Raw genomic sequence first — 19467 nt, 5'->3', positions numbered from 1 at the left:
ATAGAATTTCAAGAGGGCTGCATGCATCAGTTCTCAGTAGTGCATTGCTTTCCTGTCCTAGAAAAGAGAATTTTGTGGCAGGAAGACACTGTTGCAATGTTACAAAGGCAGCCATTAAAGGTCTGGTCTTAACAGCAATTATAAATCCATGCTATGCTTCTGGAAATGCGTAAACTGATCTCTGCTCGGTAAATGTATTTACTTAACATCAGCAAGAAACCCATTTCAGTGGTCAGGGTAATACCCCTTCTTGTGAGAAATGATACTTTATTTTAAAAAAAACTTCTATTTCATCTAAATGTAATTATACCAAATGATTTGAAAGCAGTCAAAAAGAGGGCTGGGGTATGAAATTTAGTTTTAATTCCTTTACCTCTTCTGCTGCCAGTACTGAGCTATGAAACAGCTTTTCTGATATTACAAAGAATGACCAATGACATCTACTGGCCATGGAGAGACTTGTCTTTATTTTCTGTTCAGGGCAGTGTAGCGTATTAGTGCAGTTTTTCCAGAAATTTAGAGCTGTCATTTCTTGTGATGCATTCAGTTTCTGAGTACTTTTAGTTTCAGGGCTTCCCAAAGCTTTACTTTTATTCTATGTGGGGTGTTGTTGTTTTCCCCAGTATGTGAAACTCTGGATGCTTATCAACATATATATGTTGTTTACATATTCCTTTAAAAAAAGAAAAGATGCCAGACTTACCTCTCCCTCTTAGGAATGCTTCAAAATAAAACGAATTTTAGGAATATGTTAAGAGCTACCTACAATGAATACTGGTCAATATTGTCACAGAAGATTGCCTTGATAAACCTAGCAGAAGTTAGTTACTGCAATTATTAATGCTAGAAATCAAAGGTAAATACTGTACATAGTAAGCCTTGCACATGCAATGGTGTGCACTAGCAAACTTATAATATTGGATGAGGGCTAGTGCAACCCTAGCAGTTAAGAGGAAAGTCATGGCACTTCCTACAGATGTTATTCTGCACATGCCATTTTACATCCACTGAAGTTAATGATCCAGCGACATACTTACTGGTGGTGCAGCCTAGTGGGTTCCTAACTCAAGGGAGATGTTCAGGTACCCTTACTGAATGAAACTATTGCGTCAATGTATTGGATAACTTTGTTGCTAGAACCTATTGCCTTTCTGAGTGTAAGAATGAGAATAAAATTATGAACCACTCCTCATTGATTAAAGGGGGAAATACATACTTTAAAAACAGTGGATATTATACCAATGCTTTAGCCAACGTGGAGTGTCACTTCGGTTTAGATTTTAATTAAGAATTGCTCTTAAATTATTAAGCTTTATGATACAATCGGCTATGGACATCTAGATGAAAATTAAAATTAATCTATGTTCCATATTTTTTATTAACATTGTCACCAGAGTTTAAATCCCTCCCCAAGTCTCCCCCCCCCAACAAAATTCACACTCTCCCTATATTTTTGCAGACCCATCTCCATACCTTATTGCAAATCCTGCCCCCTCCGCAAGCACAAATTGGCAGCCAGCGTCATTTTTATATCTTATTGTCACTGTATAATTCTATTCGTTTCAGTGCAAGAAAACTTGTCCTGGCACAACAAATTACCTGTTTTGTGGTTCAGGGCAAGGGATGTGCTAGTGGCTTGAGTAGCTAGGTGGAACTAGACTGATGTTTTGAGTACAATCACTTTCGTGAGATACTTCCCGAGTGGCATGAACTGAATGTGAGAGGTCCTGGAAGAATATGGCAGCAGCAACAACAAAAATGTTAATTGGAGCCTACAAAGATAATTCCTGGACAAGGAATTGAGATGTACAGCAAATCCCAAGATACGGTTTTGCTGAAGGGAAGCCACGTTTTTCCAATTCTTAAATTGTTCTTGTCTTAAGTATTTTAGGGTAGACAGACAGACAGACAGACAGACAGAGAGAAGCTGACTCCTTAAAGCTTGCACAAAACTGCTTTTGCAGTTATAAGGGTTTTGTGAAATGTAGCAGCTCTTCAATTAACCTGCAGGCAGTGTTGCATCCTATTTTAATAATGTACCTATTATATATATATTAACTATAGTAAACATAATAATAATAGTAGTAGTAGTAGTAGTAGTAATAAGGCCACTCTATGGCACACTTCTTTGGGCATCTCACGAATAAAATGGTAACATACAACTTAAAATTTAGTAGCATAAAATACAGCAAAGGGAACAACAGCGCTCAAAGGCTAAAAGAAGGAACAGGAGCATTATGCTCAACATAGTGACAGGCGTAACAGGTAGTGGAAGAAATAATGGGGTGGTGTAAAGCTGTATTCAGTGCCTTGATTTGAGGAAGTAAATGTCCTTTAAAAAGAGGGATGAGATGAAAGAGTGGTATAATCAAAATCAAAATATACTATGCATGAGGGTTATTAGATAGCACATTTTTTTATAAAAAAAGTAACCTCCTTGAAAAATAAATAAAATTCCTGCTCCCTTTCTCTAGTGTATTCAGTCAGCTGAAGATTGATGGATGTAGAGTGGCTTTCTCTCTTATTTTACAATTTATCTACTCCACACTGATTTTAGATATCTAGGGGAAACCTTTTATTTCCATTTGTTTAAAGGACAGTTGACCACATATAATGGTCATTAGTGTGCATGAGCTGCATTTTCCAGTAAACTTGTGACAACAAATTCAAGATCTATAATTAAATTCATTAGTAGAACCTAGAGTCAACTTCTAATTGACCCAACCCCATGATTTACAAAGCTATAGTACCGTAATTGCATTGAATGAGACACTGTTTTTTAAAAAAATCAAGGCAGGCTGGAAGTTTGGGAGAATGAAATAATCAATCAAAATGAGACGTCGCAGCCAAGTTTGCATATCAAATGGAATTCTTGGACAGTGTTGCTGCTTACATGAAAAATGTACACATGGAGCTCCCATGCTGGTCGGCATGCAAATTTACATCAGAACCGGGAGGAACTCCACATGTAGAGTGGTGATGCCTGCCTGCGTGGAACTCCTCCCTGTGATAAAAGTCCGAAGGAAAACCATTTGGCCTAAGTTCATAACAATGAGCTGCATGCGTACTACTACTGCCTCTGGTGATCTTCTCTGCCAGGTGATTGCTGCTGTTTTTGACTATGTAACTTCTATTTCAAACACAATTCAACATATAATATCTCACAAAGTGCCATAGACCAACACATCATGCAAACAGAACATATCAAGAGAAATTAAAGTCCTATGGATGTTCAGGAGATAAAGTCCATTCAGTTCCTAAATTTGCATATTGGCAATAACCACAACATGGTATGCTTATCTTATGACGTTTCACGTATCCCTGCTTTGAAGATTCTAACGTTCCTTGTATGTAGATATCGGATCAGATGGAAAACCTGAAGGTATGGTACGACAAGGATTCCGGGATAATACCTTGTTGCGCCCAACCGGGCTTCGTCAGCCATGCATACTCTAAGTTAAACAATCACAATGTAACATAATCCTTACACAAACTAAGTAACATAACATACAAATAAACAACAAGTTTACATACCATATTCTTGCATGACAGAAACATGGAACAAAATAAATTCAGTTAATCCAATCACTGGCCAGGGAAGAAGATGGGCACCTGGAATCAGTACCTCAAAACAAACCTAAACAGCTAATTATCAGTTACAGGTAGGTAGCCGTGTTGGTCTGACGCAGTCAAAATAAAAATAAAAAATCCTTCCAGTAGCACTTTAGAGACCAACTAAGTTTGTCATCAGTATGAGCTTTCGTGTGCATGCACACTTCTTCAGATACACTGAAACAGAAGTCACCAGACCCTTATCACCCCCCCCCCCACCCTCTGACTATACATAAGGGCCTGATGACTTCCGTTTCAGTGTATCTGAAGAAGTGTGCATGCACACGAAAGCTCATACCTATGACGAACTTAGTTGGTCTCTAAGGTGCTACTGGAAAGCTAATTATCAGACGGCAGCAACCAGCTGTGTAGCAATGTATCCTGGTTGCTAAAGCATACTGCAGGCATGGCAACAGGTGCTGGCTACAGGGCTTTGCAGCTCCATACTTCATCCTTTTATGTGTATGGTAACATGTTTTAAAGGGATATCAATGCATGGAAATTTATTTCTAATTGTTTGCTAGATCAGGGCTTGTCTGTGTGGACATGAGCGTGTATATGTTTGAAAAACAGGCCTCAAAGGATTTCCTAGTTGTCACGGGGAACATTTTAAAACATTTTATTTAGAAGAAATTTGTGTTGGTTATTGGTTTACTGCTGTTTAATCCTTCAGAGTTAAATAAAATGGGGCAATTTGCATAATTCTTTTTTTTCTTAAGGGTCAAATTAGCATTAATCATATTGTTTGCCTTGCTGACTGATGGAGCCGATACGGGGGCGGGGGGGGGGGGCAGGGAGGAATAAGGTGTAGTATTGAACGAAACACCACCAAAACCTTGGAGATAAATGAACGGCAGAATAAATAATTTATGCTAATGAAATTACTGCAATTAGTAGTTCCACAATGACCCTTTTAGAAGCCACAGCTGTTAATGTCAGGAAGTGCTGTCACTGCTGACCTTATCATAAGAGAAAGTGACAAATTGAAAATGCAGGGAAGACCAATCATCAAAGAGGTCTGCTCAGAACGATTAGGGTTTTCTGAAAAACAGTGTGAATTACAACCAGCTGCTCTCTGGCCCAGCATGCCTCCCATGCTGTGCCATTTTGTTAAGCTTGACAACAATAGTTATTTTGCCCCACCGGGACAAGTTGTCTCAAGCCACTTCCAGCTCTACCGGAACCAGCTTCTACCCAGGCTAGTTTTAAAAGGAAACTGTTGTTACCAAAGGCTTTTTCAGAACTGCTGCCTAAAGGTCTCTCATAAGGATCATGGCTGGGAAGAAGCCAGTCGTTCTGTAAGAAAGTCCCCATGGCAGAGAGATAAATTGAGAGAAAATGATGGGCTGAGTAATTTAGCCTCTTAAGCTCTAAGGCGGATTCTGGTCTCATCTAAAAGTTATTTGAACATAGACAAAACGATCCTTTGGGGGAAACAGGAGTTTGGTCACTTTGCACCCAACTTGTGTACTGATTATGTGTATTTAAATTGCACTCTCATTTCTGTAGTTTAAAAGCAGCTCTTTTTAAAAGAAGTTGTGTTTAAAAATAAGTTTTGTTTCGGAGATAAATTACAAGTTGTCTAAATGAACCTGTTTGTAATATTAATTATGCTGGCTCGAAACGTTTAGCTGTATCAACAACCGCTCATGAGTAATTTTCCTAAAGATCTCCTAAGTATTATTGACAATTCTTTGGTAAATTATGTGTGACTTTTCTAAGAGTTGCAGTAGCTCATTTAATTCATATTAATTGATTTTTAAGTTTCCCCTGATTAATTGAACTGGGTACATCTTGTATTGAATGCAATAAATAATCATTAAAATGAGGGAGATGTGATTCCACAAATTAGAAAGTTAAGTATGGTAGAAGTCACTGAGGACAAAATGGAAATTGCTTTCATTGCTAGTGCAGCATTTTAAGTGGTGTGTGTGTGTGTGTGTGTGTGTCTATCTCACATGTAGAGACATACTATACATAAATACACAATATACATATAATGAAAAATCTTTTATCATTGTCTAGGTACTTTTAAATGTTAAAATTCATATGTTTGTGCATACTTGTCTTAGAATCAGTAGTTTGTGCTGCAGTTGACTATATATTTCGTTAGCTGAATTTTTAACACTTGAAATTTAAATGCCCTTTCATGCCCTTTTATGTTTTCAGCCACAGTTTCATGACTCTATTTGCCGTTTCATGGCCTATGCCCACACCAGTGTAAATGAGATGAGTGCAAAGTTTCGGCTGAATGAGAGGAGATACAACTATACAACTCCCAAAAGCTTTCTGGAGCAAATCATGCTTTATAAAAACCTCCTGGAGAAGAAAATCCAGAGAATGTCCCAGCACAAGGAACGCCTGGTGAATGGCATTCAGAAGCTGAAAACAACAGCTTCTCAGGTAGTAATAGTAGTAGTAATAAACAGTTGTTATTGTTTAGTCGTTTAGTTGTGTCCGACTCTTCGTGACCCCATGGACCATAGCATGCCAGGCACCCCTGTCTTCCACTGCCTCCCACAGTTTGGTCAAACTCATGCAGTAGCAGTAATTAATCACAATTCATAGCAACTGCTAGCTTATGTAATTGCAAATTGCTTTATATAGTAAAGTGCTCCAGGGTGCCTCATGTGCAGTAATTCATAAATGGAATTAAGAGGAACAACAACAATACTATGTAAGTCCAAGAGCCTGGTGTAGATCTATATAATTATTCATATACAGTGGTGCCTTGGTTCTCAAACCTAATCTGTTCTGGGAGTCGGTTCGACTCCTGAAACCATTCGAAAACCAAGGCGCGGCTTCCGGTGGGCTGCAGACGCTTTCTGCACTCAATCGGAAGCTATGTCGGACGTTTGGCTTCCAAAAAATGTTCGCAAACTTACTTCCGGGTTTGCAGCTTTCAGGAGCCAATTTGTTTGGGAGCCAAGTCATTCGAGTACCAAAGTACCACTGTACAGCTAAAGTAGCCCCAGGCAGCACGGCTGATCACCCTTCACTTCAGAGATCCAGGTTTGTTCCAGAGGTGGCTAATACATCCATGGTTTATCATGAAAGTAGGTCTCATTCCAAGTAACACTCCAGTTGGATATCTGAGCAGGGACCCATTTAATATTCTACTCCATCATCATCTCTGCTTCTAGCAGAGGCCAGGCTGACGCTTCTGGGAAACCCATAAGCCAAGTCTTGAGGGCGAGAGCTTTCTCCTATAGTTTGTTCCCTAAGAAACTGATATCCAGTGATGCACAACCTCTGAACATGGGGTTTTTATTTAGTTATCATAAAATACTAGCAATCAATACTTCAATTAATACACAGTCTCAGTCCAGTGATTATGAGTGTATGAAACATACCAATATGATAGTAAACCTGGTTTAGATGTTCATTCTGTCTTTTAAAACTGGGAGCTCTGTGTGCTTTCTTTTAACTGCTTGAAGAGAGGCAAGTCTGCATTTCTTTAACAGATAAAGGGGAAGGGAAGAAAAAAGTGTGCCCCACAGTGTTCACTTATTAAGCAATTAAGGCAGATCAAATCATTACTTGGGGTCTTGTTGCAGTTAATAGTCACAAAAACGCTCTCATTGATATCCAGCTGTTGAGAACCCACCTTTTCAGAAAGCTGTCTCTACTAAACACAGTTTCCAGAAACACCTGTTCCAAACTGATACCTTTGCTGTTCTTTAGGTGGAGGACTTGAAACACAGACTTGCCTCTCAAGAGGCAGAACTGCAACTGAGAAATCAAGATGCTGAAGCCTTGATTACCAAGATAGGGCTTCAGACTGAGAAAGTGAGCAAGGAAAAGGCCATCGCTGATGCAGAGGAGCAAAAGGTCAGTGCAATTCCACAATTTAGTGTTGTTGAGCTATATTTAGTACAGAATAAACCTTTGTAGGTGAACAATTTTGAACACCTACCTCTCCAGGGAGCATAAAATCTAAAGAATTATTATACTTACACATGTTTCAACATTTCACACCATGATTACCACTTGACCTTTCTTTACATTATGCATTTTTCCAACCTTTTAGCTCTTTTAATGATATGAAAGAACAATAAGCACTGAACTCATTCAAGCATATAATGGATGGGGATCTTGGGAATCAGGCCTGTATGTAATACAGTAAAGGTCAGAGAGTCATCTTTGAGCACTTCAGGTTTTTAAAGGCTTTTTTTTTTAGTTCAATTGAACAGCTCAATTGTTCTTGAAGTCCCTTTCACTGACCTGCAGTTTCACTTCCAAATTTTGCATTCTGTGGTGTACTTTCTGGGGTTCGGCATTAGCTGTCCAGATTCCGTGTCCTGTCCTTCTGCATACTGAACTTGTCTTTCACATTAACGTTACTTATATTTGGCTTCATTAACCAAGATACTTTTTTAGTTCTGTTACATAAAACTAGACGCATATTGAAAGTATGATTAAAGAAAGAAAGTGTCACATCTTGCTGTTTCCCAACCTAATGACTTGTAAACCAGAACAACTTAGGAAACATGAGCCAAAAGGCATTTCCACTCATTCCCCGTATTTCGTTTGAACTCTCCTGCTACAGGCCCTGTGCCACACCCCACACCATGCTGATGGATCCCCCAATAGGGTGATGACCTTTTTACAACCTCATTTCCCTGTATAATAATTTGATGAGCTTTCATTAAAGATTAGATAAAATCTTACTTTCAAAGAGATTTGATAAAAAAAAACCCTCATGCGCAAAATGATTTTAAAAACTTTTTTGACCATTTTTGAAGTCACTGTAAGCAGATATAAAATTGAACCCAAGCTTTAGAGTCACATACATACAACATTATATAGGGTCATCAAACACACAAGGAAGCTTTTTTTAGCTGCAGTAACAGTATAGACGCCACTAGAGGGTGATGTTTTGCTACCTCTCCTGTAGGTTCTTTTCCCAGCATGCCCGGCAGGGTCTGCTGGCTGAGTTTTGAGGTCCCAAAAAGGGGCTTTTACCTTGCGCAGGTGTGACATTTGTATACCTTATGTTGCTAAGAGCACTCCCCATTGTGGAATGTGGTGTTGTGTCCAAATTTGATACGAAATATATATAGAATTGCTAATACAATTTTATGAAATGGTAAAACCGCATACAAAAAAATTAAAAACGGTTTGTGTCAGATTTGACCCACCAGTTGTGGATTAGCTACTCCTGCTTTAAAGGTCAACACCAGTACCTTGATTTGACCTCGGAATACAAACTTGCAGTCAGTGCAGGTTGTGTAAAACTGACAGGATAGAACCAAAGTGCCTGGCACTCACCAACAACCTGAGCGCAGCTTTTTGTACTAGGGTTCCCTCCCTTGCTGAGCCTCTGATTGCTGTTGTTCGGTATTCTGATGGTGTTAGGATTGGGGGATGCTGTTGACATGTTTCAAAACACATTTCTTAAAGCAATAAGCTTTGGCACACTGTGTGATTATCAGGAGATAACTTCCTGTCAACGCTTTCAAGAATAAGACTTACTTTTTGTGACCCTCAAAATACCTCATCATATATTTCCTTAACTGCTTGCCAGTTGTATCTGAAGAAGTGTGCATGCACACGAAAGCTCATACCGATGACAAACTTAGTTGGTCTCTAAGGTGCTACTGGAAGGAATTTTTTTATTTTGCTTGCCAAAAGCACTTTTAAAATGAATGATCAACGTATCATGGATTATAATAAATTTAAAACCTTGTTGGTAGTGGTGCCCGCCCTGTAGAACACCCTCTCATCAGATGTCAAGGAAATAAACAGCTATCTGACTTTTAGAAGACATCTGAACGGAGCCCTGTTTTGGGGAAATTTTAATTTCTTGTGTTTTTACAAATCTTTATATGCTGTAAGCCGCCCAGAGTGGCTGGAGAAACCAGCCAGATGGACACGGTATAAATGATAACATTATTATTATTATTATTATTATTATTATTATTATTAAACAATTATTAAGATTAGATTAAACAATGTAATTTATTCAAATTGAGAGGGCATTGCGCAACAGATATATCTTTCAACTACGGAAATCCAGAAACATTTTAATGCTACATATTGCAATAATTAACACTGGTCATCCCTTTTTTTTAACCTGTTGAAATAATAGTGGTTCATCATGTACAGAACATGATAAATACATTAGTTTTAATAATGGCTTTAGCAATACTGCAATGTCAGGTACTCACTGCCTTCCCTACATTCTATTCCTAACCGTGTTTGCTCATAATTAAGTCTCAATTGATTTAATTGAAGCCCACTTTGAAGTAATTAATTCCACGATTGCTGCCTTAGTCAAAACTTAAGAGTTTGTGTTCAAATAGGTTGTTGCCATCCAAGCAGAAGTATCTCAGAAACAGAAAGAGTGTGAGGATGACCTGGTGAAAGCAGAACCTGCCCTGGTGGCTGCTACTGCAGCTTTAAACACACTTAATAAGGTAAATAGCAAACTATGGTATGGTTGTCTACCATGTGACCTTTTGACTGCTAATTCCCACCCCACCCCCGCCACCCCAATTACAGCCTGCTCACTTTTCCAAGAATGTACGGTAGTGTTTGGGATAATTACTAGGGTAGTTATCATGCTCTCATGGAGCAGACAAGTCTTTTTCTCTTTGTCGGTCTTTCCAGATTATTTCGTTTTTCATGTAATGAATGCCAAGCTATATTAAATTATTTCATGGCATCCAAACAGCATTTCCTTCAGTTTGGATATGTTGCATTTTATCAGCGCTCCAAGCACATTAATTCGTCCTGGGTAATCTTTTCAACACTTCTGCGTTTTGGAATGTACCTTTTGTGACAATGACGTGTATCAATTTGATAGTTTTAATGGAAATTCAAAGACTTCATGAACCCATTCTGGTGATCGGTTTTTGCATCAGATTCCATTTTGAATTGCATCTACTTGCGTGAAACAAACAACCTTCTAGCTCCACTATGTGATAAAATGTGATACGCTTATCCTAGTTAAACACAGAACAGTATAATTAATAACACAAAAATATCCAAACCAATTAATATTTCCTCCATTAGACGGTATCACCATGGAAACAGTGACATCCCAGTTGTGACTGTATATTGGGGGCAGAGTGTTGTACTGTATGATCTTTTGCTCTGATACAATAACACCCATTATATTCTTAGTTTTCATTTGTTCTTCATCTTCAGCTCTAGTAGAGGAAGGGGATCACAGATAGCCAAGTAACGGAACAATCATAAGTGGGATTGGGACAGGAGTTAACTGGTAGACAATCTGCCATCTCCACAACGCTCCCAACCATAGCTGTCAACTTTCGGATTTGAAAATAAGGGATCAGCAAGCCTCACCTGTCCCGGGGACAGTCTACGGTATATCTAACAATCCAGGATAGCAGCGGGAAACGCCGCTGGAATAAGGGAATTTCCAGCAAAAAAAGGGAAAGTTGACAGCTGTGGCTTGGAATAAGGGAGTTTCCCGCAAAAAAATTGAGGGTTGGCAGCTATGCTGCCAACTAGGGTGCAAGGTGAAGGTGGAGCTTGTGTCTTTTATCCCTTCCGTAGCTTTCCTCATTGACGGTCAACCAATCCAAGGGCCCCCCTGGCTGACCCCTGGAATGCCTCAGGTTGAGCCTTGCCACCCACACACCTATGTCCATGCAGCTTTCCACAAGCACACTTAGGCAGAGCAATCCTAACCCCTGCCAATCTCTTCAAATTGTCACAATGCCCTTTGTTCTCCCAGCACGTGTTTGGCTTTCTTTCAACACCATCTTTGTTGCTGTTCTTCAGGTGAACCTTTCTGAACTGAAAGCCTTCCCTAACCCACCAATTGCAGTGACCAACGTTACAGCTGCTGTAATGGTCCTACTGGCGAATAAAGGGAGGGTACCAAAAGACCGAAGCTGGAAAGCAGCTAGACTCTTCATGGGAAAGGTTCTTGCAACATTATCACCATCTATTAAATTGCATTGCAACCTGATGATATGAATTTAAACAATAATGTTCATGTATATATTGAGACACAGGAGTAAACTTTCTCAGGGTTATGGGTTTGAGTCCCACGTTGGGCAAAATATTCCTGCACAGCAGGGAGTTGGACTAGATGATCCTTGTGGTCCCTTTCCAACTTTACAATTCTATACTTCTAGGATTCTACTTATCATTTGCAAGTAAATATGCATAAAATGGCTTACTTTTTAGCTCAATACTTATTTGCTATTTTAAAAACTGGGGTCACTACACTTGTTTGGGTTTTAACCTTTTGTATTTTGAAATCAACTTGCAGGCTTGAAGTGTTATTCAACAGTAATAAGTTAAGTGCATTAACTGCCTTCCAGGTTGATGAATTCTTGCAAGCTTTAATTAACTATGACAAGGAGCACATCCCAGGGAATTGTCTAAAAGTGGTCAAAGAACATTACTTGAAAGACACGGAATTCAACCCAAACCTGGTTCGCACTAAGTCATTTGCAGCAGCTGGTCTCTGTGCTTGGGTTATCAACATAGTGAAATTCTATGAGGTACTGAATGTGTTTGTTGCAATTGGAGAAATAAATTGGGGAAATAGCTTAGGTATCTGGTGGCTGCTCATTGGATAAGCAATATTTTCAGCAGAGAATAGCAAGATGAAGGTTGCACAGGGTACAAACTTTGTGTAACTTATTTTTATTAGAACATATCAAATGGATGTCCCTCTTAAGTTATGCTCTAGCTGCTAAGATATGTGAGCAAGTTCAGTTCAAGCTTCCTCTTCACCATGAACTTACCAGGTGGTCTTATGCAAGTCCCCATCTCTCAGCCTCAAAAGCACTGGAAAATGCCTTATCGGGGTGTTACCATCATTAGTGAACCCTCCTCCCCTCCCTGATTAGTTCTACAAAGGCAAAACAGAAATTGAGGAGGAGGAAATGAACAGGCAGCGCCATTCTCCTGGGCAGGGTGTAAATAAGAAGTCAGGCAAATGAGGTGGGGTTGGGGGGCAGGTTGAAGTTGGTGGGCCAATGCTCTGTTTGTCCTAATAAACCAGCCTCCCCTGGAGACATCAGACTTTTCAGCAAAGGAAGGAAAAGACTTCCATTCATATTAGAGGCTAGGATGGTGATGCACCAAATAAATGCAGAGCAATCTGATAGCAAATGGTTACCGAAATACAAGTGTTAGATTATCTATCATATTCCAGGATGTTACTTTTAATTAAATGTATATCTAATGCATCCAATTTATCTATTCTGTGATGTTTCTCCCTGTGACTTGCAAGTGCGTCTTGAAAACTTGAAAAGAAGGGAGGGTGTGATCAATTCTGGCTGAAATATTGTCTAATAAACTGTGGAAACAACTGAAGGTGGATCACCTTGCGATAAAAACATGACCGTTTCATCACTTCTTGTTGAAACTTTTTTGTGTTATCATAGTTTAAAGAATTTCTAATATTGGAATTCCCAGGTATACTGTGATGTGGAGCCAAAACGCCAAACATTGGCCCAAGCAAATGCTGAACTTGCAGCAGCTACTGAAAAGCTGGAAGCCATCAGGAAAAAACTTGGGGTAGGTTGTAGCCTTACTCCAGTCCTAATCTTGCCCTACTTCGTAGCAAATCTAACAAGCTAGCATTCTTTGTGGCAATGCACAGAGGCTCTCTGTAAAGAGAAGGTGTTTTATTGCTTTCTAGCCCTGCCAGGTTATAAAGCTATTGTTTTGGTGTCTAATATATGATATATTGGGCATTATTTCCCCCCATAAACCAATTGAATATATCTTCCTTTTTTGTTTGGGGTGGGCACTGAATCTTTTAACATGAAATTGGAGAATTTCCCCCAAACCCATTCAGCCACATTATTACATAATACACATTTATTTAAATAAATGTATTTGTTATTGGTCACTTTTTGCAAATGTGCAAGATACAAAACTAGTCTTCTACTAGATTAATTCAAAGCAAATTCTAGCCATGAGGGATATGACCTCCTATTACTTGCAAGATAAATTGTATGCTATTTTGATCACCTACCCTTTCAAAATATACAGTGGTACCTCTACTTACGAATGTTTCTACTTACGAATGGAGCTCCATCCGCCATCTTGAATGCGGTTTAGATAGGATTTTTTTCTACTTACGAATTTTTAGATAGGGTTGCTTCTACTTACGAATTTTTTCTCCCAATGCATTCCTATGGGAGTCGACTTACATTTTTTTTTTACTTACAAATGTGCGTTCGGAACACATTAAATTCGTAAGTAGAGGTACCACTGTAATTAAAGATCTCAGCTATTCAAATTCAACTATGTAGCCTATTCCTCAGTCCTTAATTTGAGTTCTCTGCCAGTGCTTATAATGAGATTAGATGCTGTGCCTTGTACATTTGTATGGTGGTAACTTTTCTATCAAGTAGCATCCTTTATCAATACTTGATCCATTTGTTCATTGGCCTTCAGTTCTCAATGCATCCCTCAGCATTATGTCTGTTTGCCATTTATTGGCCTACTATTCTTTCTGTCGTTCAACAAACCTAACGCCTTTGAAAAATAGAGTCACAGGTAGTCGTCCCCATCTTATGGATTTCCAATGGAATCCTGTCCCATAAACCAGTGCTTTTCTATTGGGAAAGCATGGTTATAATTTTTCATACAGAAGTATTCTTTTTACCTAGTAATTTTCTGTAATGATTAATAAATGTTGCAGCTATTACTTGGTAATCAATAACACATCATCAATTTGGATGGCACTGTGCTAACAACCCTTCATTTTTAATGCCTGCTAAAATATATTTCAAAATGACAAATTAAATCCTTGTCAGCTGTATGCAACAGCAAAATTAATGTTGTTGAAACAGATATTTTTAAATCTTTCCATGAAAATATTTTACATGATTCAAAAGGTTTATTTAAATCTACACAACTCTTTGTACGTCTTTAATATGTAAACTTTGCCTCTATCTTAGTGGTGCAGAAATTTAAACTGTGTCCTGTGTACCCTAGCAATGACTGAGGAGAGCCCCTGCATTTAGTACCACATTGCACATTCGTATCCAAAGACTGTCTATTCACATTTAGAGGCAATAAATGTTGTTAAAACGTATTTTAGAGTGCAGTTCACCAATGGATGTAAGACAGGCACCCCCAAACTTCAGCCCTCCAGATGTTTTGGACTACAATTCCCATCTTCCCCGACCACTGGTCCTGTTAGCTAGGGATCATGGGAGTTGTAGGCCAAAACATCTGGAGGGCCGCAGTTTGGGGGTGCCTGATGTAAGAGGTCTCTGAGCAGACTGCAGGGTGGGCAACACAACCCCCTCGGAATGCTCTTACATCCACCTTTTATACAGAAGTAAGCCTCACTGTGTTCATTGGGGCCTAATCCCCTTTTAATGATGGTAAGGATTGTAGCCTCAATTTTCCCAAACATATTTTTCAAACTCAAGAACCAATGAAATGACACCAAACAAAATTAAGTTGTAACCAAAGCTTTCAGTTGCTTTGAAATTTCACTCTTCAGTCTGGTCTGTAATAATCGAGAAAGGTTTATGTGGGTTTCCCAAACTGGCTTCATTTTGAAGCTGACTGTAAAACTGCTATATAGCAAAATAAAAAAATTCCTTCAGTAGCACCTATATAGCAGGCTGCCTTCTCACAAATCTTAAGTTTCGGTTTTTTGTTTCATTTTACTATATAACATTTCAGCAACTGGATTAGCAACCAGTGATTCAGAAGTGTGTGCCTAAGTGTGCTGGCATTCTAACCCAGACTCCCATACTGGAATGCGCCTAAAGAAAAGTCCTCAACAATTTTAGAGCTACTGTGCTTTTAATTAATTTCTTCTGTGTTTAAAATGAAAAGTCCCGCCCCCCTCCAAAGGGGTAAATCTTTTATTAAAGCCTCCCAGGAACAAAACTGACAATTAAATGTGAGTTTTCAAGGGGTAGTTAAGGTGTAATTAATTCCTAATCTCCAGCCATGCTTAGCTGAGAGAGTGAAGGTTAAATCTGGTAGGAAGATTTTCATTAACACTGGAAAGTATCTTTTGTTGAATGGTACCTGTAAGTAAGTAAATTTTAGAGGACACTTGACTATGGATAACAACATTGCTAGATATTAGTATGAACTGATGGGGCTGGACCAGTTTCACAGAAAAGTGTTTCCTGATAAATTATGTGAGAATCTTCTTTTTCACAGACACCCCAGACTGCTGGAGAATCTCAAGCCCTACCATATAATATGCATTTTTTTGTGGTGAAGAATTTTGGACTCTGTTGTGGATTTGGTTTTAATATTGTTGAAGAAAGCAATAGGTTCTGGCTCTGCTCCTTCCAGTCCTCCTTACCTTCTTGGTGGTGTTGGTTCAATTAATATTGAACAAAATATTTCTCAGGAGCGACTTTTCTTCCTGTTGGAGCATTCCGTCACCTTGTAGAGAACTGTTGGTGAAATGTCTCCACTAGTTTCACCTCCCATGCACATAAAATTTTGGCAGTCCATTTCCCTCAGCCCTTTCCCACTGTCACTTGACTGCAGGAAAGGAAAAGCTCAGAAGCATTAAATAGCCCCAGCATGTAATTATTTACATTTTCATCTTCCTGGATTGCATTCTGGCATACCCAGGTACAGGCTGCATGTGGGTTTTTTTAATAAAAAAAACCTATCCCAACATCATCCAACCTCGCACTTGAATCATAAAGAACAGTTCCAAGACTACACAACTTGCAACCCACAGAGCCATGCATTGCCCACCACCTATTAGGACCTGCAGGGACGTCTTACCCATAGAGGCTAGTGGTGCGGGGCGCCAGGGCACCAAGTTCTGGAGAGCGCCAGGGAAGAGGCGGAGGCTGGATGTGGGGCTCCTGGCATCAGCTTGCTGCCCTTGCCTGCTTCCGCCATGCAGTGCTGTGCCCAGAGCCTCCGTCTGCCATGGCCACCGCGACATGAAGCGGCCAGTTGAGCCGGGAGGTGCCGCATCCAGCCCCTGCCTCTTCGCCGCCGGAGGAGCCACCCTTCAACCGCTGCCCGCCTCCAGCCCCATCGGCAGTGCCGTCCTCCCTAAAAAGCTCTGGTAAATTGGGGGGGGCCACCGGAGGGACCACAGCGCCGGATATGCTTAAGATCATCCTGAAGACCCGCTTAATACAAGACAATCCCACCTTACTTTGAAGACAGAGGCAAGCACAAAAGAACAAGAAATTTATTAAGCTTTTGGTGAATTGCCCTACATAGCTGATGAGCTGAATTTGGCATGATGATTCACACGTTTTGCGGGCCCAGAAGGCAGGGAAAAAACAATCAAAGGCAACTAGAAAAATATGGGGAGGAGTTAGCCTGTAACTCCCATCTAATGAACAGCAAACAAACTTTGCTGATTATTCCCCTCCATGAGAAATATAAGATCCATCTTCATAGAAACAGACTCGCACCCCACCCCCCACACTCTCAGGTCTTGGCACTAGAAATATGCTGGGGGGAGGGGGCAGGTGTCCACATTAGCCACCTTTCTACTTGCTACATTCAAGACTTGTTCATAGTCCATTAAACATCATAGGATCGCAGTTAATGTTCCACATTGCTCAAGTCTCCATTTAAAAGCTCTCGGAAGAGCTGGTGGCATTTTGCCATGCAGAATGGATCAACCTTCAAATCATTACCATAAATGCCTCCATAAACAAAATTGGATCAGCTACCTCATTACCCACATGAATTCTAGTCACACTTGTGTATTTGGTTAACCAGGCATTGCAGCTATTTCACTTCTCTACAATTTTATCACTCCCAATTTTATAACTCTTGGGTTTCCCCCACCCCCTGTGGTTCCTGAATTCGCTTTGGGTGGCCTCCCTATCTATGGATATAAAATACATTACAATGGCTCCGAGATTATAGCTAGATTTTATACGATTGCAAAATGAAACATATTGTTGAGGTTATAGTGGCACACAGAATACCAAGATAAAATACTGGCATTGAAGACTTTACATCAGCCTTTGACTATTTGGTGCCCTCCAGCTGTTCTGGACTGCACTTTCTATCAGGCCCTAATAGACATGTTGGCAAAAGCCACTTAACATCATTGACAATTTCAGATGGATTTTTTCTGATAAGCAGCTCAGGAGTTCTGTCCATTTCAACTGATCTGCATGAGCAATATGTCATTTGAAAATCCTCATATATTTGCATAAATTGCTCAAAGAGTTTGGAATGTGGACCCAGCTGTTTCTCTATTGCCAAAGCAACTATGTCGACTAAAGCTTTATTAACATCAAAGGTTGTGACATCCGCAGCTGAGACGATGGCAGCTAGGGGGCATGATATGGGCAACTGGGATTCTTGCGTGAATTATAAATGTGACATGAGATGTCCAAGGGAAATGAGTAAGAGAAGATGAAGGAAATAGTAGTGAGGCAAGTAGCATAAAACATTTGACACTTGTGGCCTGCAATTTTGGTGAGGCTTCAGATGGTTACTGTATGAAAGTATTACCATTCTTACTATTCACCAAGAGGAGTATGTGAAGAATGAATGATGAATGAATGAATGAATGAATGAAAACTAACTCTCTCTCTCTCTTTAGGAACTGGATCGCAATCTGTGCAAACTCACAGCATCCTTTGAAAAAGCAACGGCAGAAAAAGTTAGATGTCAAGAAGAGGTCAGCCGAACCAATAAGACTATAGAGCTGGCTAACAGGCTTGTTAAAGGACTTGAGGCAAGTAGTTGTTGTTGTTGTTTAGTTGTGTCCGACTCTTTGTAACCTCATGGACCAGAGCACACCAGGCACTCCTGTCTTCCACTGCCTCCTGCAGTTTGGTCAAATTCATGTTTAGCCTGGAGAAGAGAAGGTTAAGGGGTGATATGATAGCCATGTTCAAATATATAAAAGGATGTCATATAAAGGAGGGAGAAAGGTTGTTTTCTGCTGCTCTAGAGAAGCGGACACAGAGCAATTGATTCAAACTACAAGAAAGAAGATTCCACCTAAACATTAGGAAGAACTTCCTGACAGTAAGAGCTGTTCGGCAGTGGAATTTGCTACCAAGGAGTGTGGTGGAGTCTCCTTCTTTGGAGGTCTTTAAGCAGAGGCTTGACAGGCATATGTCAAGAATGCTTTGATGGTGTTTCCTGCTTGGCAGGGGGTTGGACTGGATGGCCCTTGTGGTCTCTTCCAACTCTATGATTCTATGATTCTATGTTGGTAGCTTTGAGAACACTGTCCAACCATCTCGTCCTCTGCCGTTCCCTTCTCCTTGTGCCCTCCATCTTTCCCAACATCAGGGTCTTTTCCAGGGAGTCTTCTCTTCTCATGAGGTGGCCAAAGTATTGGAGCCTCAGCTTCAGGATCTGTCCTTCCAGTGAGCACTCAGGGCTGATTTCCTTAAGAATGGAGAGGTTTAATCTTCTTGCAGTCCATGGGACTCTCAAGAGTCTCCTCCAGCACCATAATTCAAAAGTAGGGTATTCATTAATATCATTCTCAGGAGTTCTGATCAAAGCAGGTGAGCCTGTATTCAAGAGAAGGGTCTTGGTGAAATGAAATATTTCTGGAGTGTCAGGTTTTAGATGCCTTTGAGTTGCTGAAATGAGAGCTGCTTTAAACTAACAGGAAGAGGGAAAACACAAACCAGTATGGCAACATGGATATTGTGCAGGCTGCCCCAGCAGGGAGCACCTTGCTTGCTCTCCTTCCCTACCTACTGGAATGATGTAGGTTAGTGTGTGCACACAAAAGGATTAATTTGAGCCAGAGTTTATTGGAGCTTAGCTCCAGAACCAGTTTTCAGTACCAGGGCGGAACTCTGTGAAATAATAACACATTTCCATTGAGCATACGAAGAATCTATCTTACTACTTAAGTAATCGTCCTCATTACTCCTTATTATCCATGACTAAAGTGTGCACCAAAGATTTCAC

At 40.0% G+C, this 19467-nt stretch overlaps 1 protein-coding gene across 1 annotated transcript in view; it reads left to right on the top strand.

The window, feature by feature from the left end:
• Positions 1-19467, top strand: part of DNAH11 (dynein axonemal heavy chain 11) — a 143647-nt gene that overhangs the window by 81796 nt on the left and 42384 nt on the right. Inside the window, exons 56-62 of the mRNA XM_035129059.3 lie at positions 5782-6015; positions 7297-7443; positions 9918-10031; positions 11365-11508; positions 11913-12095; positions 13018-13119; positions 18131-18265. Of these exons, the coding sequence (XP_034984950.3) occupies positions 5782-6015; positions 7297-7443; positions 9918-10031; positions 11365-11508; positions 11913-12095; positions 13018-13119; positions 18131-18265 (1059 nt within the window). The remainder of the gene's footprint in view (positions 1-5781; positions 6016-7296; positions 7444-9917; positions 10032-11364; positions 11509-11912; positions 12096-13017; positions 13120-18130; positions 18266-19467) is intronic.

This window comes from Zootoca vivipara, chromosome 11 (genome assembly GCF_965207765.1).
Source record: "Zootoca vivipara chromosome 11, rZooViv2.hap1.1, whole genome shotgun sequence".
Lineage (NCBI taxonomy): Eukaryota > Metazoa > Chordata > Lepidosauria > Squamata > Lacertidae > Zootoca > Zootoca vivipara.
This window is presented reverse-complemented; position numbering and strand designations above follow the sequence as displayed.